We start from the raw sequence: 25,118 nt of genomic DNA on the forward strand, positions 1-25,118 counted from the left end.
TGTCTGAAGTAGTGCTATAGACTTGGGATCCTCTTGTGTTGTTTTTTGTTTTCTTTCTTTTTAATGAATTTTAATTAAAGTTCCCTGTTCATTTGTGATCATGCAGGTTTGTCTCTTCTATTTAAAAGATAATTGTTTTGTTTTGTTTTACAGGCAACTAATAGCCCACTTACAAGTTTTTTCTAAATTCTCAAATCCTCGTGCATTGTATCTGGAGCAGAAGTTGAACGCATTATATACCCAGGTATTTGCTGGCTTTTAGAATTGCTGCTAATAAATGAACTCTTTCTTATGTGAATGCAGTGTCTGATACTGCAGAAACCTCTCATTTTCTGAACTCAGCCATGATAGCTGAGAAAGGAGCTGTCCTCAAGAGGGCTTTCTAGCAGGCTTCACTTGAAATTAGCCCCTTTAGCAAAGACCTGCTTAAGATACCTGGCTTAGTTTGCCAGGAGTGGTGCATGCAAACAGATCTGGCAGCAGACAAGTAGAAGTCTTTGTCAAAGTGGAGGAGTAGCTACAAAGGGAATCTGTTCCACTTCCACTTCTTGCAGGGTCTGGAAGAGTATTTTGAGTGCAAAGCTTGGGGAGACCAAGGAAGATCCAAGGAGATTTGTCCTTGTCCTATAATGTTTTGTCTACAAATAGTATGATCATTATGAACGATGGATCATTTTCATCAAAAAAGAAAACAGAATTTCTTCTTGAAGCATATTCCGTTTGTTAAGATTCCTTTTTGAGGGACTTTCCTGAAAGAATTGTCAAAAATATTACTTTAAAGAGGGATTCTAAGTCTTTTTCCTATGATCCTTCAAAGGGTTTTGTTTTTTCCTTTTTTGATTTTACAGGGTTTTGTTGGTTCATGGATTGTGGATTTGTTTAGATCTTTGGGGTTTGCTCTGATTGTTCCCAATTTGTGTTTTCTGAGGCTGTGGTCAGTGGGCTGTAAAATTGTATTAAATTGGCACCCTCAGTGGAAGTTGAAAGGTTCACTCATTAGTCCCTAAATTTGACAATCTCTAATAAACATCCACTCTGTTTCAGTCTACCTCAGAGTACTGATTAGAAAAAGAGTTGGTCCATGCGCTTGCTTGCCTGTATTCTTAGGAAAATATTGGAGAGTTGTGTACAGGTCAAAACAGTGCAGGAAGAACAGCCTGACATAAAAAGAAAGATTACTTCATCACTTACTGTTTGCATTTATGTGTCTTAGTATAGGTATTGTCATGGTTGGTGTGTCCATCTGGCATAGGGACCTCATGGCAAAGCGATCTTTGATGACTCCAGCCTGTGCTGTTTGGTGGGAGACTGAAGAACTGATAAAGACGCTGCCTGGGGAAATGATCTGTTTTCTTAAATTCATTTCCCCATCCTAATGAATCATAGAATCATAGCATATACTGAGTTGGAAGAGACCCATCAGGATCATGGAGTCCAACTCCTGGCCCTGCACGACACCCAAGAATGACACCATGTACCTGAAAGCGTTGTCCAAACGCTTCTTGAACTCAGACAGACATGGTGCCGTGACCACTTCTTGGTGCTGTTTAGCACCTAGGTTATGAAAAGTCATCTTCAACAGAGGGCAAATCTCAGTGAGGTTTGTGTATCAAGTCTTACGAGTATTTTGTGTTTGTCACAGGAAAGAAATACAGGTGTCTTGGAATGGTTTGGGTAGTCTGCTTTTTAATCCAGCCTTCCTAGATACATAGCCAGTACCTGTTTTGGAGGTAAATGCAAACTGATAGTGGTCCGAAAGACAATTACAAAAAACCAAATATAACTATTGTATGTATATGGGAGGGAAAAGTATATATGAACTATCAGCAACCATGCCCACTTTTTATGAGTGACAGTTGTGCATTTACATCTTGGCCTTATACTGACAACACACACATTCTCTTTGCTTTTAGTTCAAAACCTGCTTGAGTTGGGAGCTTTTGGGTTGTTTCAGTATTTTTAGTAAACACTTTTGACTTCTAGATGGGACTTATTTTCTTTCTGTTGTTATTTGCAGTTACTGTCCCATCAAGACCAGAATGTACAAAGAATAGCTCTTGACTGTATAATGACATACAAGCATCCTCATCTACTGCCATACAGGTAAAAGCTGCTGACATATCAGAATCCTACTTGGGGTCAGTTGCCTCAGAGAGAGTCTTTCCTGTATTTTTTGAAGACATATTATAAAATTTTAATTTTAGCCAGCTGTATGTTTCATATCTAAGACGGAAAATAAGGTCTTGAGGTTGATCTGTGTCTTTTTTTTTGTTTGAGGAAAATGATAACACTTCCATTCTGTCCCAGAATAGTGTCAGAAGTGCTTAGTAGTTCCATCATTTTCAAAGAAGTCTTTTGTACTGCTGATTTATGACCACTCAGAGAAAGTGACAGCATAAAACTGTAGTTTATGATTGAATAAACTCTACATAATTAGCTTGAACTTGCTGGCTTTTTAAATATCTTTTATAAAAAGGTGAAAAAATAGTACTTTAATATTTTTTGTATGGCATAGATTAGATAGGTAAGTACTTAGATATAGATGCATGTGTGTGTCTGTCTGTCTGTTTTTATAACCCTGCCCTCAGATAATGTTTATTACTCTCAGGGAGAATTTGCAAAGGCTACTGGAGGACAAGAGTTTTAAAGAAGAGATAGTCCATTTCAGTATTTCTGAGGAGACCTCAGTAGTAAAAGCAGAGCATCGACCAGATCTCATCCCTGTTCTTATGAGGTGTGTCCTGAAGTGTGAGTTTAAAAACTTTGTGTCAGAATGCCGTGAGCAGAGATGTAATGCTGCTGCTTCTCATTTTAAAGTTGAGATAAATCTATGGTTAAAGATATAGTTTGACAGCTTAGTTTGCGATCTTCTATATGGCTTCTGTATTAACACATTTATGTAATGTATTTTGTTAATGGTGTTTCCTTTAAAAGCAGCATTTTGGTGTGTACTGTTTTTGTTAAGGATTATAGAGAACTGTGAGAACATTTTAGTTCACTGAGTATTGCCAGCTGTTGGCAGTGATATGAGTTGTCATGCAGGTAACGAGCTTTATACCTGAAGTCTCCAGCAAAGCTTCCATTATAGTAGCAGAAGCTGATCTTTCACTGGGATATTTTCGGGCAGTGGGGACCCCGGAAGGGAGAACTTCCACTCAGCTTCTCAGTAGAGAATATTTTTAAATGGAGTTTTTCCTGCAGAATAAGAGGCTGGAAAAGAAATGGCTTGCTGAAAACTGATGCAACCTCTTTTTTTGATTCTTGAAGAATTCTCTATGGCAGAATGAGAAACAAAACAGGGAGCAAAACACAGGGGAAGTCTTCAGCAGGCACTCGCATGTCAATCGTTCTGCGATTTCTTGCGGGCTCACTGCCAGAAGAGATACGGATGTTCTTGGATCTACTCTTTGAAGCTGTGAAGCAATTCAGTAATGGTAGGTACAACCATGTAGAACCTGAGCGTATGGTACCTCCTGACCGGTAGAGATGTGGGAGGATAAATATGCTTAGTACTGTTACGTGCTTGTCTCTTAAGCACACCATGAAAGGATGAAAGGAAATCCTTGGTAAGGGCTAGGATTCCCCTGAGTTTTTCCTTACAGAGCACGATTGCTTTGTTTTATGTGTCCGAGGTCAAAAAACCTGGATGATTTGCCACAGCTGTGCCAGTAAGCTGTAGCAGGCCAGGAATGACAAGTGGCTGCCATCATAGGCTAGCCTGCATTTGATGGCAGTAAAGAGAGGTTGTAAAGTTCTTTGATACTGTAGCAGTGGGAGATGTCTGTGTCACAGAGATGGAGTCCTTGTCCTTATTTTAAAGGTTGAATTTGTGTATCTGTAATTTAGGGCCAAATTACACTATTTTTCATTGAAAAATTATTCTTGGTAGTGGGTGTTTTCTTGGTGCCTCTCTAAATAATTTGCTGTCCCTTTGCCTATCGCAGGGCCTTGCCAGACTGCAGTCCTGCAAAGTATGTCAGAGCTGGATTTAGCTAAAGTCCTACCTCTTGGGCGTCAGCATAGCCTCTTCAATGGTCTGGAAGTTGTGTTGAAAAACATGGGACATTTGATCCAGCAATACCTGCCTGAAATTCTACAGATTTTGCTCTGCATGACTGCTGTGGTATCCTGCATCCTTCAGCAAAGAGAAAAGGTACAATATATGCAAACAATACGCAATCAAACATGTAAATTAAATTCCTTTCCCTCCTCCTCCCCTTAGCTTACACATATCAACGCACCTTCTCTGGTTCAGGTAAAGATAAGTTAAATGCCATTGTGGAGTGAAGCTTAGCAATTAGATGTCTGTCAAAATAGAGGCCAGTGATACTTATCTGAAAGTGCTGGAGGGCTGAGGCAGTGGAGGCAGAGTTAATGCATTTAGAAAGCTGACTTGGCCTACATTTTTGTTTGAGACACCAAAGAGGGAGTTGGAGGTGATCTCTGTGCATTGCTTCTGCCTGTTTTGTGGTGAGATGGGCATGAAGGAATGCTAAATGATCTGTTGTAAAGATGTAACAAGATCTTACAGCTGGAAGTTGAAATTTGCCTTAAAGATGGAGTTTCTTGGCTGCCATGGTAAAACATGAGCAAGGGAAGGAGAGGTTTTAAAGTTCCTTGGCTGAGGACTTCAGAGCAAAACTTGTGCATGAGGTGTTTTGTTGCAGTGCTAGACCTCAGGGGAGCTCAGCACTGTGGATGATCACAGCAGTTATCTACAGTGATGGTAGGGACACAGGAAGAACATGGCTACCAGCCACGCTTGCAGCACATGAGAAGCAGCTCTGTGTCAGGAATAGTCTACTAATGCAGTGTCACAATTTGCATTTTAGCCAGGTATCTACAGAGCACTGCAAATGTTTTTGTCTCTGGCTGGGCAATGGCTGTATATACAGAAAGGGTCAGGTGAGGAAAACATTCTGTTAAAGATTGGCTGCACCTAAAGGTGGGGCACGTTGGGTTATTGCTCTCTGTACCCAGGAGAGCAGCACAGAGATCCCCGAGCTCTAGTCAAGCTATCTTCCCCAAGCTGTTGCCAGTTTAGAAGCTATAACACTGAGCCAGGCTTTTCTGTCTTTCTGGTGCAGAGCCTGTCTGTATATGAGGTTCACAAGCTGCAGAGTCATCATCATTGCTGCAGTGGTGAAAGGCATTAGGAGATGATGCACTGAGCAAGTGGGATAGGTAATGAATGTTCTGTCACCATGCACATGTTCTTGCCAAGACCCAACTGCAAGCATTCGAGGTTAGAACTTGAAAAAAACCCATCAAACGAAGCAAGCCCTTGCAATAGCTGCTATCCAAGGTCTCATAGTTGCCTGCTGGCTGCACAGAACCTTGTGACCATCTTAATTTATAAAGAAGATGAGCAAATTTGAGGACAGCAGCATCCCACAGTCTGACTTTAGGCAATGGATTGCATGTGCCTATGTGTTTTCAGCTAGGACAGGAGTTTTAAAAGCCGCCTCATTCGTTGCTGGGATAGTCGCGTTTTGCCTGTGTTGCTACAGTAATCCTGTCGTTGTTGTGTAATGTCAGGAGTGACAGTCCCTCATTTCTCTGAACTTAATTTAGCATTTCATTAGTCCATGAGATGTTAAAAGCTCAGGGAAGAGTGTGAGAAATCTGTTTATCTTCACTAATGATTAGAAGACATTCTTGGAGTTTGAGAGTAATTTATTGCAGGCTGACACTGCCTGGAGAGTTAAACATCAACTTTGACCACTTTAGGACAAGTTATTAATTTACTGTTTCCTACTGATTATGTTCAGTATTGAGTTTCTTCTTTCTCTCAAAAGACTTGATTTCAGAGAACTGCTCTTATGGTGATTGAACAGTGGGAGACCCAAAATTAATTCACTTGGGGGTCATTGTTAGCAATAGTAGCCTGGTTTGGGCTTTCCTTGGGCTTTCACACAGCTCATTTGCTGCCTGGAAGCTAATTGCACTCCCATTAGTACATATTCAGCACAGCTTGGGAGGTCCTGGGCAAGAGCATGATTGGTTGCTTTTCCACCATCTTTGTCTTTTTTACCTGTGATTTTGGGTGCAAAGGGAATATGGAAGTGTGTATCATGGTAGAAGGTAGTGTCTTCAGAAATCAATAGGTACATCAAATAAAAACAAGAGTGATGTCTTTCAGTGAGGTTTTGACACCAAAGCTGCTTTGCAAAGTAAGAAATATAAGCATTTGTTCTGTGTGTTGGTTCATGATAAGTAATGGAGACCCAAGACAGCTCCTGTCTTGGACAGTGGCCTTTATTTTCTCTGACGTGGCTTTGTTGTTTCCGAGGCTGGAGTTCAGTACCTCTGCACTGTGGAGCTACCTCCATCTGTTTGTGCTGTGAGCTGCATTGCACAGTATGGAAATAATTTAGGTTACTGAAGTCAAGATTCTTCTCAGGGAGAAGAGTCAGAATGCATCAGTGCATGAATAACTTCATGATTAGCTGATTTCCTTACTGAAATGTTTTCTCCGAGAAATGCTATGGAACGTGACCGCTAAATGGGTACAGGAAGCATCCTCCTGTATACAAATGCTATACCCCCCACCTCATGCCACTGGAAGACGTGATTCACATTCTTGCCTTCTCTGTTCCTTCCCCCTTCTCTGCTTCTGTTGATTTCTTTTCTTCCCAGTAGAGTGCAAAGTACAACTTCACTCTGGAGGGTTGATTTGGGTCCTTTCCAGTGTAAAACAGAATTATTTCACTATCAGGGCTGGAAATGTAATTGTGGTGTAGCTTTCTGCATTTTGTCCAAAAGGAAGAGATGCTGCTGTTTTAAACCTCTCAGCATGGATTTTTTATGAGCTGAAGGAGTCCTGTGTGACCGACTCAATGCAGGAACAGGCACCTCTTAAAAAAAATTAGGTCAGCTGTGAGATATAGATTGCTATTGTGAACAAATTACAAGAGAAAACAGAGATTTCTGCAAAGATGTATCTGTGGTCAATTAATTGCTGTATTTAATTTCAGAGCAAGTAGTTAGCAGATGTTCTGAAAAGGTCTTAACTGGGTTGAGGTTTTTTTGTTTTATTTTTACAGGTCCAACCTAGACTGATTAATCCACTGAAGAATTTGAGACGTCTTGGTCTCAAGCTTGTGGCAGAGTTTTTTTCTGATTATGAGACCTACAGCTTTAGTGTGGAAGAGATTGATGCAATTTTCCATGCAGTAGTGTGGCCTCAGGTCAGTATTTCTTGGTTTTCCAAATAACTTGTGTGAAACATGTACCATACAGAGAACTCCAGCTGCACTGGAGTCCATCGTGTCAGCTATGTCTGTTACCAGATTGGATGTGGCCTCAGACAGATTCTGGCATTCCAGTGTCTCTGTACAAGGCCAGTTCCTTGGCTCATGTCTGATTAGTCCTGGAATAATCAAGTCACAGGTTAAAGTACAAATTAATTAATCTGAATAAAATGGGTGCCATTTCTTTGTTCTTTAACCACAGAAACAGACTTCTTCCCTGGATGCTTCAGGGGAGTTAAGTAATACTGGTCACTTACAGGTGCACTTGGCTACTTTCCTGTGTGACAGTTGTTGGGCCTGTGGTAGGGGACTGCAGAAACAAATGCTACTGCAGGAATGGAGGGACCCAGCAGGGTCTGTCAGTGGGCTGTGTGCTCTTGTGCCTGCCCGCTGGGACTTCCATGGGAGCACAGTGACAAAGCACAGGGTTGTGGCTTTTATCAGAGAAATTCAGATCACCTCTTAGCCGGAAAAATGCGCTATTGTGAGATGGAGAGGGAACACACAGTATTTAAATGAAATTGTGCTGTCTATGTCAGTACACTGGGCTCTGGGGTTGTCAGGGAATGCCTGTACCAGCTGCTGGCTTGTCTGCTCTAAAAGTAGTTGCCTGCATGCAAAGGGTAACTGAGTAAGAGGGTCTGACTCCAACAGTGCTTTTCCACAGAGGCTTTTGAGGTATCCAGATGTCCAACTTCCTTGCAGCAGAAAAGCCTGTCAAAGAGCACTGGGAGTAACTGCTGTGGTCTGTGAAACCCCAGAGCTGCTTCTCTAGACATCATGTTTGTTTACTCCTACCCTGTTTCTCTGCTCCACCAGTAACAATATGTGATGTGTTGTATGTGTATGTGACAAACAGTAGATAAATTAGTACCAGGGAGTGTATGTAGCTCTGGGCTGGTTTCACTGGGCTGAGCAACAGGGAGTTGTATGGTCCTGGTTTGTCCATGAAGTCTTCTCACAGCCAGGGTGCCATGTGGGCAAAGCAGTGAACATTTACTGCAGTCCCAGAGCAGTTCAGGCATGTGGTTCAGGCTTTAAGTCAGCAAAGCACTTAATGCTTTCAGGGAGCATTGTGTTTGCAAGTGCTGAGTAACTCTGAACAAGATGTAACATTGTTATTAAATAGTTAGAATGCCTGTTGTCCTTATAGATGTCGGGAAGACAGCTAGTTTTGGAGCTTGGATGGTAGTACGATCCAGAAGCTCCCTCTGGAGTCCCTACCGGTGAACTCCATGAAGGTTTGGTTTTGGCAGAAGAATTGTTTTGACTTGTGCGCTTTGCTGCAGAGGCTCAATATCATTAGCCTGCACAGCAGCATTCCTGCAGGATTGGATTAATGGTTTACTCTTCATTGTATGTCATTCAGGAAAGCTGTTTTATCCAGGGGAATAATATTACCAGCCTTTAGGACAGGAAGCTTTCTAAGATCTTGGCTATGATGGTCAGACTACCTTCTTTCCTATTGTGCTCAGATCTTGAGCAAACTGAGCTAGTCGAAACCGTGCATGTGCCATCCTGGCTACCACCCCCAAATGCACTGGAGCCTTCTCTGCCTGGGTGTTGACTGACAGTGCCCTGCTGACAGTCCAGCAGTGGTCAGAGTGGAAACCCAGCTGTATGATTTGGGTAGAGCCTGCTGGGTTGTGGAGTAGCAGAGAGGAGAGAGCCAGACCTGTGCTGGGTCTCTTTAGCCTGTGTCCAGTCATTGGAAGGAGCAGCAGTTCCTGTGTATGTCTTAGGCTGGGCACCTCTTAGGTGGGGTTGTTTGGGCACAGAACCATCTTAGAAGATCCCATTCGTGGGGTGCAGTACAGTGTTCAAGCCTCTCCCTGAGCAGAGAGGGTGCTTTTATAGCAGCGAGGCCATGTAGGTACAGACCAGATGCTGGAACGGAATGTGCTGCGGCCAGGGCATAGAAAATGTGAGTGGAGTGAGTTTTGGGTGTGGTGCTTGAGATCTCATAGGTATGTCTGGGAGAGGTTGCCAGGTCTCTGTGGCAAATATGAGGCTTCATGGGGAGCTAGTTTCAAGGGGAGGGCAAAAATGACAGCTGGAATAGTGCATAAATAGGAGTGAGATAATCTGAATTATTTGACAAATATTGAGGAAGTTGGGAAAACAAGAATGAAATTACTTCATAAGAAAGGTAAACTGTAGAATATAATGTCTTTGTTAGAGATGAGGTTTTTGAGTGGCTTTACTTACTTGTGTAGCACTGGTATCTGATTTTTTTCTCCTTCAGGTCTGCAGATTGGCTTCAGAGAGTCAGTATTCTCCAACTTTTCTGCTCAAACTCATTCACACCTGGAGTAAGAATCCCAGGTAAGTGTTCTTCCAACAAACAAGCCTAAGTACTTCTGAATACACAAAATTCAAGGAAAAGAGAGCACAATGACAAGGTATGAATAATTGTGTCAAAAACATATTTTCTTTTTCCATTAGACTGTTATTCTTTTGATAACCATCAAGGCAGTTGGGAAGCCAGTTTATGCAAGCACTCACTTTTTAGTAGGCTACTTTTCCCATATATTAACAACTAAGCACATATGTAGCCCAAACCCAACTCACAGGTGAGGAGGAGGAGGCCTGACTTCTTAGGATATGTCTGTCTTGACCGATGACTTCCTAGTCTTGCAAAGTGGGAAGTCAGTTTTACAATATATAATTCTATTTATGTGTTTGTGAGTCTATTTCTTTCTGTTTTATGTAGGAGTATGGCAAGTTCAGCATAGAATCTGTGACTGAAAGTCTGTTACTGAAAGTTGTAAGAGAGCTTTTTTCAATGCAGACACTGTGAAATATTCCAGCTCCACTGTCTTGAGTGATTTTTGCCTCTTCCACAGACTGCTTTTCCTTTGCCAAAGTATCTGGTGTTAATTTTAAGACATCATTTGTAAGCATGAAGACCTTATATACAAACTTCTGTAAAAAATGGTATCAGATCATTAGGCTAGGAGCGGACTAACAGGAGACTCAGGCTGTGGAAAAAGAGTTAAGTTTAGATGATGCTACCTTGAAGCAAGAAAAGGGACTTTATGACCTCTCAACCTCCATTCATTCTGTTTTTCGTGACACTGTTCTGTGGTTTTTTGCACTTTTTCCTTGGTTGAAGTAGAAGACAGCATTTTTTTTTTATGACTTTTTACTCATAAGCTGAAAATTCTGAACTTAATGTTTTTATAATCTTTCTCTCAGGTATTTCCCCTTGCTGGCCAAGCAGCAGCCAGATCACCCAGAGTATGATATACTGTCAAATGTGTTTGCTGTGCTCTCAGCCAAGAACCTGTCTGAGGCCACATCCAGTCTTGTGATGGACATAGCTGATAGCCTTCTCAACAGCCCAGATTTTGAACCCACGGAGCAGGTTTCCAGTTTAAGTGTGACTGGCTGTGTTGTCATGGTCACTGGAGATATGACAGAAGGTATGCCTGCCTAAGAGTTGTGAGAGTACTGTTGGGTGCTTTGGATGGAGGTATTAGATTATGATGAGGTTGTCTGTGCTGGCTGAGAATACTGGGGAGAGAGACCTCCCAGTGGAGATGTCAGTGTACAAATTTGTCTTGTCATGCTCAAGGACTGTAAAGTTGTACTTGTTTAATGACTAATGAGATCCACATTTGAGTGTCAGGATCCTGAGCATGGAGAAATTCCTTATGAAGAAGGAAAATGTGGTGTTGACCTGCTTTGACTGTGAAGCTTTGACTGATACAAGTTTAAGAACTGCATTGCTGACTTGGCTCTGAGCCTAACGTCATGTTTTATATAAAGGCCCCCTTCCTGTATGCACATGATCATCACTTTGATGTTTAGTCTGTGCTCCCTGACAGGAGAGACCTGCCATCTTTGAGAGGTAGTAGATAGGAATGGTAGTGTACTGTGTTTGATGCTGTGGAGCCATTTTTCACCTGTAACACCCAAAGCTAGTGAAAACGAGAGTGTGTCCTTGTTATGGCAGCTTTGATTTTATGCAGGAGGTCAGTGGTAGAATAAAGAAAACCACACGTATAAATGCTCCAGTCATTGTAGGAGATGGTTACTACCTTTGAGGAACGTCCTTGGTATGTTTTGATAAGCCCACACTAACCAGGGCTGTTACTGACATCTGTGAGGATGTTTATTCTGACATCTGTTTATTCTCTGTGCGTGCTTTCTTTGGTCCCATCTCAGGTGCGTTAGACTTGGTCACAGCAAGTGCCGGTGCGTGTTCCCAGCCACCAGCTGCCCTACACATTCATAGCTCCCATTTATTTTTTCTTTCACTGATAAAACCTTTGTCTTAATTTCCCCTTCGTTTGTGTAGGGTTGGATCTCCCTTCTGTTGCTTGCAGCAGAGTTGGGTGTCACTAACTGTTACATCCCTTACAGAGCCCCTCAGCCTCGGTTGCCGCTTGGTTCTGCCTCATGTTCCTGCCATACTTCAGTACTTCAGCAAAACAATGTTAAATGTGGAGAAGGTGAAAAAGAAGAAGTATAGAGCTCAAGTCAGCAAAGAGCTGAGTATACTTTCCAAGTAAGTGATTCTTTAGAGCTCAGAGCAGTTAAAAAGCTAGAAGGTGAGAGGAAGAAAGAGTTATTGTAATAGATTCCAAATTAAAAAGCAGTATGTCTCAAAATATTTAAATTTGGAAGTACTTGAATCTGTCATTGACATTGCAGGTTGCTGGTGACTGAGGCGATAAGTTTTCAGGAGTTGATTCTAGCTGGTTTTGTTGCTAGTACTCAAAACCAATGCCTCTTGGGGATAGGAAAAGGTACAGAAATGCCTGCAGTCATGTGGAACTGAATACTTAGGCTGATATTGTGAATTTGGTACATACGCTCTGTTAGCCTGGATGGGCTGACGAAGCCCTGTGAAATGGCACTAGTGCTGACAGAGTTCTTCTTTGCTCTGTACTGGTAATTGAATGGATACAAAAGAGTGAATTACCTTGTTGTATTGTACAGGATCAGCAAATTTATACAAGAAAAGAGTCAGAATTCAGTGCTTGTGAGCCTTCTCCTCCCTTTCCTTTATCAGAGTAACATGGAGCAGGTAGGTAAAAGTTACTTCTTCCCTCTGTTAAACACATATTTTTCTTTTAATAGTTTGTTTAAGATGCAGTTGAAAGTCTTATTGATTACATGCCATTTCTCATGATCAACCTGAAGTCAAGTCTTCATGTGTTCGTGATCTGCTCAGAATGTGGTGCCAATGTGTGTTGATGTGTATAACTCACACAGGGGTACCAGTGCCCAGACTGACTCTGTTCCACCTGCTTTGCCACTGTAGTCCATCCGCCAAGTTACTTGCACTGTTTGAAATAAGTGCTCTTCTTCACTGTGGATTTTATGCATCCCAAATCCAAAGCATCTGGACAGCTATATGAATACATATGGTTGAGTATGTAGTACTCTCTGTGTAATGGGCAGTGCTACATTGGTCTGCTGCAGGATGAAAGGCGGACCTTATACAGTACCGTTCTTGGTTTTTAAAATCTGTGAATCATTAGGGGGCCATATATGATTTCTGTTCAGTGAGATCATACAAGTATATGGTGCTGTTAATGTTCATTTCACAGATTAAAGAAAGGGTACTTTTTAAAACTCTGTTAGTTCTCCTGACCAGCTTGAGAGTCATTTGAGGAAAGACACATAAAAGCAGTCTTCATTCTGATGACAGTCTTCTCTAGCACTGTGCTTGTGTCTAATTGAAAGGTTGCAAGTACTTCTGAGAGATTTAACGCTTGCATTGTGTCCTTCTAATTCTTTGTTCTCATTTAGTATCTCTGATCTGAGTAAAGTACAGCAGTGTTCACTCTGTGCCTTGCAATATTTCCCAATGAAATAATCTCCTGAGGTTTCAGTTTTTATTGAGAGTTACCTGTCTCTTTCAGGGTACAGAGATTGACATTCTGGAGACAGTGCAGAACTTGCTGAGGCATTGCGCAAACCCTACAGACTTTCTCAAACCACTTGCAAAGCTTTTTTCTGTCATCCAGAACAAACTGTCTCGAAATAAGTTGTGCTTGGTATTTCAGGTATTGCATTTTTACGTGTCTTTCTGTGCTTTTTTTTTTCACTTGTTCTAAGAGATCAAAAACAAAGTAAGTAGCAGTATTTATCTTTGTTGTACATAACTTTAAAACTCTTTTTAATCTACTTCATCTGTTAAGTGAAAGTAACAGAAATGGTAGAAATTAATGAGCTACACAAAGCTGTGTTAAAGTTTCGGCTTACAGCCTGGTTGATGTGAACCTCACCAGGGCTCTTTATTGTAAGAGAAGCCAAATAAAGCACTTAATCCATAACAAATCCTGTATGTTGATGAAATAAGAATGGATTTCAGTATCCTGAAGATGATTTTTATTTGTATTCTTCTCTCACAGATTTACGGTAGGCTGTTTTGTATTTCTGTGAAGTAACTTGCATAACTTAGCAGGAAACCTAGGAAACATTCAGTGTAGATATTTAGAAACATAGGAACTTAAAACACACATCCTCCAACTCACAGGAGAAAGGCTCTTATAAGATTAATGCTGTTGCTTTATTTATTTTTTGTCTCAAGTGATAAAGTCTTGAGCTATTCAAATTTTTAACAACTGTAACAGTTGTTTAACAGCTATAACTGGTTTTTTTATGTTTCTTTTTAGACTTTATCTGACTTGGACAGTAAATTGAAGTATATTACTGATGTTGTTAAGGTATGCACAGTTTCTTTGCTCACTTTTCCCCCCAACATTGTATGGTCGTGTTTCTGTAATTTTGCATAACAACTTGTTGCTCTCTCTTAGCTGAATGCCTTTGATCAACGACATCTCGATGATATCGACTTTGATGTGCGCCTGTCAGCGTTTCAGTCCATCACAGTCCACATCAAGGAAATGCAAACAGTGGATATCAACTTCCTCATCCCTGTTATGCACAACTGCTTCTATACCATCCAGGTCAGCTGAATATTCCTTCTCTTGCTTTGTGCACCATGTGTCCATGATGAATCTAACTTTAAAATTATTTCCATTGCTGGCTTTTGGCACCATGCAAAAAGCATATTTGGCACCATTCAGAAAGCATATTTAGGTCTTCTTACGAACACCTGTTTTTAAGTTTTGTCTGCTTCCCTTTTCATCTCTGTGTCCAGAAGTTCAAATACAGTGCAGCACACCTTTCTGTCAGTGAGGCCTGGAACTTTGCTCATTTTGTACTGTATAAAAGGCATATTACAGTCTTGAAAAGCTGATTTTCTGTTTGTGGCAGCATGCTCTGGTTGTGTGAGCCTGCTGATGAACCTGAAAGGATTTTTCCTGATGGGAAGGATGAGCGTTAATTTGGGACTAGAACTTTCCATAGGAAAGCTCTCAAGAGTTTCTGGGTCTCTACAGGCCTTGTTATGTTGTGTCCAGTGGTACTGTTCAGTCCAGGCTTTTGAGGAGAAAAAGGTGTCATACCCAGACTCACGTGGTACAATTTCTTCACCCACTCAGCTAGGGGATATGGCTCTTAGTGACAACGCAAGCCTTTGCTTGACCACTTTCATCCACCGACTGGCAGAAATTGACCACACAGAAGATGAGTACAAGGAGCTAATCCAGCACACTCTCCTGGAGTCTGTGAGAAGGGGTCTGAAGAGTAAGACTGAGGTAAGGCAGTGGTGTTTGATCACACATCTCCAGCTGTCTTCAGGACACTAGGGTAATGAGACATTTTTTTGTGTGAGTTCTCAAAGTCCACTGCTGGGATAAAAAGTGCAGGAACTCACTATAAACTTACCTTTCATTTAAAACCTTATAAAAATCTAAACAATTATATAACTTAGCTATCTTATGTTTCTTTGCCATTGTTCATCTTTTCTTAGTTGTGGCTCGTTCTTTGGAGGTGAGACTTTAATTTATCTGCTATACATAATATAGGTATATTTGCTGTTACCAAAAAATAGGACATGTTGGCCTGAAACACTTGTAAACTACAGCATTGCAGTTCTGAGGAGTGTGCAGCAGCCTCTCCAAGGGGTACTTAACATTCACTGGTTACTGTTTGCAGAGCATCCAACAGGACTACACATCATTGCTTTCCTGCCTCATTCAGACATTCCCAGCAAATCCCGAATTCCGGGATTTGGTCCAGTTGACTAACCGCCATGATCCCGACATGGACTTCTTTGAGAACATGAAACACATGCAGGTAAAAGGCAATAGACATTCCTTAGTGCCTCTCTCCCCCTGCCAAGCAAAAGCATCTTACTGTGGGGGCATGTTTTGCAAAGCATCTATACATATTGTCTACAGAGAAATTGAACCTTTGTCATTAGATACTGTCACAAAAAAAAAGGGATGTGGGCATCATCACAAGTGAATCAAAGTCATATTTCTATCTAGAAATTTCTTGGGTTTATGATAGCCAACAGTCAACAGCATTGGCAACATTGTCCTGAAGATCCCTCTGACACAGGCAGGGAATGGGTCTTTTTGTTTTTTCTAGCCTGTTCCCTGCTGCTCTCAGTCTGGAGGCTCTGCAGCCCCTTTTCATTCACGGACCTTTGTAATATAAATGTTGCACAAAGCCCGGTCTCCTGATTTTTCTTGCAGTATGAAAATACGCTTCTTCTGCTTTCAGAGATGTAATCTCAGATAGTCTTTACTGCATCTGTAGTTATATGCAGTCTTAAGTTTTTTCCTTGTAATTTTCTCTGGTCTTTGCATCTTATATCGGTTGCCTCCCTTGTCTGATACCTGAAGATGGCATAGTCTTTTGATTGTGAATTCACAGGGAAATGTTCCATTGAGTTGGAATGTCTACTGATGCAAAAGGCTAGTGAAAGCCCTGACACTGAAGGAAAAGGGCATGACCTGTCCTTGAAAACAACCACAATATGTTTATTACTTAAAACTGAGGCATTTTCAGAACTGCTGGATGTATGTGCTCTTTCATGGTAGCTGTGACTTAAGCACCACCTTATTTATTGTCTCTCATGTTTGACTCAGATCCACAGGAGGGCACGAGCTCTGAGGAAACTGGCAAAGCAGCTCACTGAAGAAAAGCTTGTGCTGTCTTCTAAGTCCCTGCAGAACTACATCATGCCTTATGCTACGACTGCCATTTTTAGTGAAAAAATGCTTAAGGTAGGCTCTTTTAATTGAATGCATCCACATGAATGTCTTCACCTTCTGTATATACCATTGTATATACCTTTAAAAGAATAACCACTTTAGAAGGCTGATATGTTTGTGGAGTGAGGGTTCCCCTTTCAGACAAAAGCACTGGGCTGCTTTTGATGGCAGAAAGAGGGTTTGGAAGGTGCAGATGCTGTCTGGGCCCACTCCTATATATGCTAAACATGTCCTCTTTCTTGAAGGTTGATCTCTTTACCTGTTTGCAGGCTAGGGTTTTTTGTTGTGTTTTAGTTTTTTACTTGGGGTTATATTTGTCTTAATTTTTTTTAATCAGGTTCTTATTTTTTCCCCCTCTGCCTCTGCACTGCTGTCTTCCTTTTCAGTGCCTAGTAATTGAGGTGGGAATAAATACTGTTTTCTCTGAAGTTAGAGGGAAACTGCAGGAATTGTTTGAAAACATCTGAAATAAAGTTTGAAGGGTGACATTTTGTTAGTCACTTTCTACACATTTTATTGAAAATATCTGCAGTGAAATTACTTGTAATGTCAGTGTGGATAGTCTTTCTATTTGTGACTTTGAAAAACAGGGTTTCACACTTCTGTAGTTCCCTGCACACTATCAGGAGAACAACAGAGCTGCTTATGTCAAACCAAGTAAACGTCTGATTTGCTTGCTGTCAGAAATATTCTTCTGAAGCTGAAACAATTAGAGCTTAGGCACAGGACTCAGCACCTGCAGCCATACAGACTGTGCCCATTGGTAGAATGACTGAGTTGCTCTTTGACCAGAAGGCAGTAAAATGTGTTGATTGAAACCTTGGTGAAGAAACAAACACATTTTATTTCGTGTCTTAAATGGGTTAATGATGTACATTTATAGTAGATCAGCATAACCCAGCAATGTGCCGTGTGTCTGTGGTTGGATGTCTTGACTAGTTGTTCTTGATGCAAGGGAGCTCATAGATGTGAGGAAAGTTTAATATATGCAGAAGTATTTGGAGGAATTGGGTCTAGAGATCTGCTTGGTGAACTGTGATTTTTTTTTTTTTTTTAATTGGTGCTCTGGAGGAGATTTAAAAATGCTAAATCCCAAGCATCTCCGCTAGACAGACATTACTTCTGACGCTTGTTGCTTTGAGTAAAGGATGCTTTAGACACATGATCACTTTGAAGGCTAACAGCAGCTGAATTTCTGTCTTTTGAGCAGCATGAAAATATGGTCACAGCCTCGGTTGAAGTTGTTGGAGCTGTCTGCCGACATCTTTCGTGGTCAGCATATTTATACCACTTAAAGCATTTCATCCATGTCCTGCAAACAGGACAGATCAGTCCGAAGCTGGGAGTCAGGTAGGTACTGTGAGCAGTGTTGGTCTGGGTTTCTCCAAAGAATGCTAAGGCAAAATTCAGCATTTTGAGGAGCAGCACATGAATTTCAGCCTCTCCCCTTGGATGAGAGATTGCTGAGTTTGAGGTGGACTTATGCAAGTGGAAGTAGGCATAGCATTGCAGCCTACAGGTACAAAGTTTTAACAAGTCATTACTTTCTCACACCACATCTCACTGAGTCCATGCCAGCATTACCAACTTCTGCTTCTGTCAGGCTGTCCCTGGTCCTGGGACACTCCATTGCTCCAGTACAACTCTCCATGATGTTTCACAGTTATCTATATCACAGAATGCATCTAGTTGAGAAGTAACCAGTTTTTATTTTCTGGGTTGTTTTTTCAGGATAAACCCCCATATGGTGCAGTGTCACTAAATCTGAAGTTTTCCAAAAAGTGCTTTTAAGATTCTTCTGTTGAGTTTGTCTATGCAGCCTCTTCTTTTTGTGCAGAGGGCTGATCTTTCTTTGTGTTTCCTCCTGCAGCTTGTTAGAGACAGTGCTGGAAGCCTTTCACTTTGACCATGAAACACTTGAAAAGCAGCTTCTGACCATTGACAACCAAGGTGAGGTTTCTGTGCCTGCTTGTAGAAACACTACATCTAACTGCTCAAAGTGCAGCTAATCAAAGTTTTGTGTTTGGCTCTTGAGGTCAGCTACTCCCAGCTTTTTAAAACATGCATATTGAAAGCTAGTTTTGACTTGTTTCCTGGGGAACAATGCAGCAATTCCTCCTGTGTGTTGACGAAGTAAGGAGAGGTGGTGGGAGCCATCTCTACATTACCTCTCCATCCCAGGCTTCTGTAAGCCAAACCAACTCAGACTGGGTTTAGGCAAACCTGTGTGGTTCTCAAGGTCTGCACTCACCCATGTGGCTGCTGACACATCTAATTTTTTTTGTCCTTGATGTTGGCTGCTCTCATGGTTATCTGAAGCCTGAGAAGGGTGCTGCGTGTCCTCACCTTGTTGCCCTCAGCATTTCATGGGAAGAAGTCTTATCTTTGGTTTCTTCACCATTGTGGTTACCTGTCTTTCCCTTTGGGGAAGAGAAGGATATCTCACAGCTGTGCTTGTCAGTACCTCTTGCCTTGTGAAATTCTCAAATGTGAGTGAATGACAGTTCTCTAAGGTTCGAGCTCACTGACCTTTGCTAAGCTGACTATGGAGTTAAGACACAGAGTAAACTAGTCTTTGCTTAAAACCTGGCTCTGAATGGTGATTATCAGAAACCAGCACGCCAGAGTTTTTTTACCTGATAAAAGAACTCTAATGCTTATTGGTGGTTTGCTGTTGCTGATGAAAGGTAGGAGCTTTGTCTACAACAAAACCGTCACATGAGTCTTGATTAAGGGCTCAAGTGTTGTGATCCCCTGTATTGACCTGTGCTTTGGCAATTACTTGACAGAAACTGCTGCCATGGACCTTGAACCAGTGATGGAGGCTGAAGAAGCCATGGAACTGGAGCAGAGTGAAGGGGAAGAGGAAGCAGTTGAAGAAAAGAATGAAAAGAATCTCTCTGAGAAGCCAGCAGAACCTGAGCAAGCAGCTGAGACATCTGAAAATGTGGAACAAGTGACCAAACCTGTTTCTTTCTTACCCCGAAATAAAGAGGAGCTGGAGTGTCTGATCAAACACATTCAAGATACAGTTACAGTCAACATCTTGCCTAAATTGCACAGGTGTATTGTTGCAAAGGTGAGGAGTTGATATTGGAGAGGTGTTTTGCAGGCCTGTGCTGCTACTGTTAAGGTTGGGGTACTATTTCAGAGCCAGTGAAAATGGAACACATAAGAAAAAAATAGATACAACTGGAGAGAGACCATCTGAAAACTGAAAAAAGACTTTTTCTGTGAAAAAAGACCATCTGAAAACTGAAAAAATGCCCTTTGTTGTGTCATGGAGATTACTGACAGACCCTCTGGTCAGTGTGGATGTGATGTCTTTATTTCCCTGCTGAGAGCTGCCTCGAACCATGCAAGTGAAATGATTCACTTTGTGCTGGCTATTGAAGAGTTCTCAGCCACTTGCTAGCACCCAGCCTAGTTTCTGTATTGAAAACACAGGGATTTATCCCACCTGTCCTTTAGCTGTCTGGGTTTTTCCTGTAGTCAGTAGAGGATAGCAGCTTACCTTATTGGCCTCTTCTAAGGTTTGTTGAGAAAAAGCAGGATTTGTTTACATATATTAAAAGTGCATTGTGTCTTGCTCTCTTAAAAAGGTTAAAAGAGATGAGGAGCACAAGCTTGTGAAATCCAACGTTGTGAATGATGATGAGGTAGTTCGTGTCCCATTAGCTTTTGCAATGGTCAGGATGATGCAGTGTCTTCCCCAAGAAGTGATGGAAGCCAATCTACCAAGGTAAACCGCACTGGAGCTCCTTAAATGCTGTTCATTGTGCTGGGAATGAATGCAGGCACCTTTCTCAAGCTGTGGTTATATAGAAAGCTAAATCCAAGAGGGACATCCTAAATACTTCTTTTGGAAACTCCTTTTCCTAGTGACATTCCCCTCAGAAGTCAGCATTTGATTTCTGTAAAGCTAAGTTTGAAAGGAACTTGGTAAATCCTTGCCTAAGAGCAGAGCTGTGAATCAAGGTTCAGAGGTAGGGGTGGTAGTGCTAGGGAAAGAATATGTACAGGAAGAAAGGACAATCAGTAAAACATCCTGGAGGACAGTAGGTGTGTGTATGCCTGTAAAGCCTCTCTGTGAGGCTGGCTTTGAGTATAGCTGTGGCTGTGAAAAAGGCCTGAAGAGCAGCCTCCTTAGCCAGCAGCGTAATTAATTCTACTCTGTTTGGAGGTGAACTAAGCTGTCTATCTCTGTTTCCAGCATCCTGCTAAAAGTCTGCACGTTTCTGAGGAACAGATTTCAGGAAATACGGGACATTGCCCGTAACACCCTCACTAAAATCATGGAAGTGTTGGGAGTGCGATACCTTCTGTACATCTTGAAAGAGATGCAGTCTGCTCTTGTCCATGGGTACCAGGTAATGCTGAAATTCTTCTGCTGCTGCTCTCTGTAGACTTTGTTAATGTGTTAGGAGGAGAATCAAAGGGAAGTTCCTACTGAAATGGTTTTGCACTGGTAGAATAGCTTGGTATGATGCAACTAAATACTGTTGTTAGTGCCTGCATTAGTCTTTATTATGCCAAGTGTCAAATGACTGTCTGTACCCTCAAAGAACTTAGAGTCTAAGCGATTTTCCCAGTGAGGAGTTGAGGTATGGAAGGGAAGGATGAATTTCTGGTTCCAATAAGATTAGAGGAAATCTTTCCAGTAAGGTCATTAGGGCTAAGCAGTATCTGTGGTGAGTTGCCACAGAGACTGCACAGACAGTATGTAGTGATGCTAATTGAAGTCTTGCTTTCTAAATCCAGAGCTAAAGCCAAGGCTCTGACTATTAATTTATCTTTCCTCTTTCCATGGTGGTTTGGGTTAAGAATAATTTTTCGTGTGAATTACCACAGTGGAATAGCGTGAGCTTCTAGCTGCTCTAACAGTGAAAGCACGAATTAGAACACCCTAAATTATATCAGTAAGAGCACTGGGGAAAGAGGAGGTTCCAGCCCTCTTGCCAGTACGTGGAGGGACAGGGGTCCTCTTCCTGCTGCTGCTACATGGATTCTCATCCTCCCAGTGCAGCATGTGACTTGTGGTGTCTCTGCTGTGGGAGTCTCCCCATCCAATATTATTAAAGAGGACAGTGCAGAACTGTGGAAACATTATCTGTTCTCTTTTTCTCTAGCTCCATGTGCTGACTTTCACTGTGAACCTGTTGCTGAAGGGCCTTACTACCAGGCTCAGTGCTGGTGATTTGGACCCCTGCTTAGATATCCTGATTGAGGTAAAAGCTATTTCAAGATTGAAGGAAAGAGCATGATGAAGTGCTTGGGACAGTGCTTCTGGGAGGGAAGGGTTTCGTGTAGATTGTCTTGGACTTGGCGGCAAACAGGGCTGTTGTGTCTGTACTGCAAAGGAAGGAGGCTTGTCTACTGAGACATCTTGTAGAGAAGTCAGGTATCTCTGGACTGTATCTCAAGTATCTCAGCTGTATCCTGAGCCCTGCATCCTAGAGGGAATGGGTTCAAGATTAAGATACCTGTTTTCCCATACTCTAAATGGCTGAGCAAGTCAGTGGACATCTAATTAGTGCAGTCCACAGAGACCAGGAGCTGAGCTGGCCACCCAGATGGGGTATATTTGGATGTCTTGATCTAAATGTGGTCCCACTTCTTGTATCACAACACCACAGAGGGTGTGAGAACAGTGTTTTTATCTGGTATGCTCAAATAGGGTGTTCTGTGTTGACAAAGGAAAGGTAGACATGATTTGTCAGAAACCTGAAGAACTGGTTTTTTTCTGTGAATGGGGAAAAATGGTGTTGTTCTCTTGCTGCTGGAGGAACCTACTTTTCTTCTCTCATTCACTTCTCTTGCCTGTTTTCCGAAGATTTTCAACCAAGAGTTGTTTGGGAATGTAGCTGAAGAGAAGGAAGTGAAGGGAATTGTCTCCAAGGTTATGGAAGCACGCAAAAACAAGAGTTATGATTCCTATGAAATTCTTGGAAAGTTCGTAGGAAGGGGTCAAGTGACGAAACTTATTCTGCCACTGAAGGAGGTAAGAAAAGTCAGCCAGAGTATGTCTTAACTTTGAGTATTCTCGATTCTGTAAGGTGATTCCAGACCCTCTGGGTGGCTACTGTGAAATCACCTATAAAATCCTGCTCTGGTTTCCCATTTTCCTTTTGGAAAGCAGTGTGCAACCAGCTCACAAAGTGAGACTTTACTATTGAAGTCCAGGTCAGCGACTGGCATTCTGGGAAGCTTTTAACCACTGCTAGAGAGGAAGCATCTCACTTGGAGTTCTCCATGCCCTCTTCCTCTGCCTACTTTTATATCCTCTGGAGCTCCAAAGTCCTGCAAGGCTTCTTTGTGGTTTAATCTCTTGTGCGTGAAGGAAATGTCAACAAAATGTATTCGGGGTATGCCCATGTGCAATAATTGCCTTTTCAAAGATGCAGTTTTTAGTAGAGTGTAAGCTCATGCAGAAATGGAGCCCTGGTTTGCTCATTAGCTCTTAAGTGTCCTGGTGGCGATAGGTGAACTGGCTGGAGGCTGACAAGAGGCTGGAGAGAAAGGGAGAGATACTGGCGCAGACCTGAGGCAATTCACATAAATGCTGTTCACGTAAAGAGCTGGGGACTCTGACAGCATGTGATGAGAGAGAAATTGGTCTAGTTTTTCTCATGATTTCTGAATATAGATGACAGATCATTGCCATCATGCTTGCCTCTTGAACTCTCGTGGTTGTGCCTTTGCAGATTCTGGAGAGCACTACAAGCTTGAAGATAGTTCGGAAGGTGCATGAGGCACTGCGCCACATCGTGGCAGGACTGATCTTCAATTCAGACATGAATGCAGAATCCCTCCTCCTCCTCAGCCATGGACTAATCAGTGAAAATTTGCCTCTGCTCACTGAGAAGACCAAGTGAGTTCCAGGATGTTATCCAGATGGTCTGTTACTGGTTGGGAGGTTTGCTTGCAGAAATGGCAGCTCTCAAATCCAACTGATCAAATGCATGAGAGTTTCTTTGCTTTCATTTGCCTTTGTTTTCAATGTAAGTGAATTATTTGGGCAGTCAGAGGGCAAGGAGAAAGCTTAGAAATGGGAGTTAGCATTTGCTGAACTCAAATCTACTCTTGCAAGTGCTCAGGACCTTCAGCAAGGCCTTTTCACTGTCTGGTTAGCTGGTATATGCGTTTGGATGAAGGGGCAAGGAACAGTGTTTAGAAGCAGGCTGCAAACATTTCCATGGGGCCAGGAACAAGAAAAAATGTGGGCTTTGACTTTTTCACTTTGCTGCTGGTGCAGAAGACAGGGAGAACCATCAGATTTTCTCTCCATCTGGTGGTGTCACTGCTCATATCTGGAACTGAGTGTCCTACATTTCCTATGTTACATAGGCCAGCTTTCTCTAGGACCTAACAGCTGTTTGCAGACTTATTGGAGCAGTGTTTGTAAGCCATCAGTAATTGAAATACATAATCAGTAATGAAGTGCAGTTGGCAATGGCAAGAAGTGTATTTGCTTGAAGGAACTTCCAAAGTTGATCTGTCCACTGAGAAGAAAAAAGTGAGGATGTTGTGCAAATGACTGTGCATTTGTTATCTTTGTAATGGTGGTGTTGTTCTCAAGTCTGAGAGCCCCGTCTATCATACTGCTTTCAAGTTCATTTTATTTCGTTGTGGTCTGTCTGTGACCTGCTTTTGCTTGCTGTGAGCAAAGCAGCTGAGCACAGTCCAGCTCTCTTCACTCCCAGCAGCAAGATTGTTGTGGAGAGGGTTGATATCTGAATATTCTCCTTTGCCATATACTACTTTTCAGGAAAAAAGTTACCCCTCCTCCAGATCCTCGGCTTCAACCAGAGAGCTGCCTGCTGCTCCAGCCCACTCCCATGAGAGGAGGGCAGAAAGCACTGGTCAGCAGCAGGACTAACACATATATCTTGGTTGATTCAGGACTTCGGGTAAGGATCTCCTCAGGTACAAAGCTTTGCATTCAAAATTTTTGTTAGGAGTATTCAAAGGAAAGTATTCTGGATATGTTGTGTTAACAGCACAGCCATTAGCCTTAACTTTATTTTACATGTCATAACTCCAATGATGCCTCTTAGAGAGCTATAAAAAGTACTTGGCCTGTTGCAGATATTTGGATGGGATATGGCATAAATTCTATTATAACCTGAAACAATGGTGGGACTTTACTTGACTTCTTTGAGTTCCAGCCTGACTTTGAGATCAATGTCCTGATTCTTCTATGACAGCTGCTACACATGAGCCTGAAGAGGTCCAGAGTAAATTCTTCTGAGGAACATGCTTTGGAAATGTTAGACCCTTTTGTTCAGCTGCTTATAGACTGCCTGAAATCTATGGATGTCAAGGTATAGTTCTGAGCTGAAGTCTGTCTGTTCTGTCTGCTCTATTAAGAAGAGTTCTGCCCACAAATGTCATCTTGCAGTTGACGGGCAAGAGAAGAGAAAGATGTCTGGTTTTCAAACCTGATTTAATAGGTGTGCAGATTACATTGTTTGAGGGCATGTAATCCCAAGGGGGAGGAAGGTTTGTGGAGGACTGAATGCTCTGCTCTGTGTTGCAGGTTCAAGTATGGGCAAGTTCTCCTAAAACATGTTCATACAAGGAATTTACAGACTATCTGTGAGGATGTTCATGAGGTCTTGTGGCTGCTGGGAGCAGTGTTGTCACAACTGTGGTTTCTTTTGATCCAACTCCAATGTCTTTATTCCCAGCACCATAGGGAGCCACTTTTGGGGCAGCTTTTGGTTTGAGTGAGCCTAGGGAATCTTTTCAACTTTGAATTTCCTAGGAGTGGAAGGCA

The 25,118-nt window shown here is 42.0% G+C and overlaps 1 protein-coding gene across 1 annotated transcript in view; it reads left to right on the forward strand.

Moving 5' to 3' along the window:
* Nucleotides 1-25,118, forward strand: part of UTP20 (UTP20 small subunit processome component) — a 60,962-nt gene that overhangs the window by 22,245 nt on the left and 13,599 nt on the right. Inside the window, exons 23-48 of the mRNA XM_051784851.1 lie at nt 154-244; nt 2,018-2,103; nt 2,609-2,734; nt 3,268-3,434; nt 3,945-4,153; nt 7,047-7,190; nt 9,499-9,578; nt 10,452-10,678; nt 11,622-11,766; nt 12,201-12,288; nt 13,130-13,273; nt 13,886-13,936; nt 14,027-14,179; nt 14,717-14,872; nt 15,273-15,413; nt 16,214-16,351; nt 17,550-17,689; nt 18,210-18,289; nt 19,129-19,418; nt 19,942-20,081; nt 20,553-20,709; nt 21,469-21,567; nt 22,173-22,340; nt 23,044-23,210; nt 24,108-24,249; nt 24,547-24,663. Coding sequence (XP_051640811.1) covers nt 154-244; nt 2,018-2,103; nt 2,609-2,734; nt 3,268-3,434; nt 3,945-4,153; nt 7,047-7,190; nt 9,499-9,578; nt 10,452-10,678; nt 11,622-11,766; nt 12,201-12,288; nt 13,130-13,273; nt 13,886-13,936; nt 14,027-14,179; nt 14,717-14,872; nt 15,273-15,413; nt 16,214-16,351; nt 17,550-17,689; nt 18,210-18,289; nt 19,129-19,418; nt 19,942-20,081; nt 20,553-20,709; nt 21,469-21,567; nt 22,173-22,340; nt 23,044-23,210; nt 24,108-24,249; nt 24,547-24,663 — 3,646 coding nt within the window. The remainder of the gene's footprint in view (nt 1-153; nt 245-2,017; nt 2,104-2,608; nt 2,735-3,267; nt 3,435-3,944; nt 4,154-7,046; nt 7,191-9,498; nt 9,579-10,451; nt 10,679-11,621; nt 11,767-12,200; nt 12,289-13,129; nt 13,274-13,885; nt 13,937-14,026; nt 14,180-14,716; nt 14,873-15,272; nt 15,414-16,213; nt 16,352-17,549; nt 17,690-18,209; nt 18,290-19,128; nt 19,419-19,941; nt 20,082-20,552; nt 20,710-21,468; nt 21,568-22,172; nt 22,341-23,043; nt 23,211-24,107; nt 24,250-24,546; nt 24,664-25,118) is intronic.

The sequence above is a fragment of the Manacus candei genome, unplaced genomic scaffold (genome assembly GCF_025592945.1).
Source record: "Manacus candei isolate 608988 ecotype Guabito, Panama unplaced genomic scaffold, ASM2559294v1 h1tg000018l, whole genome shotgun sequence".
NCBI lineage: Eukaryota > Metazoa > Chordata > Aves > Passeriformes > Pipridae > Manacus > Manacus candei.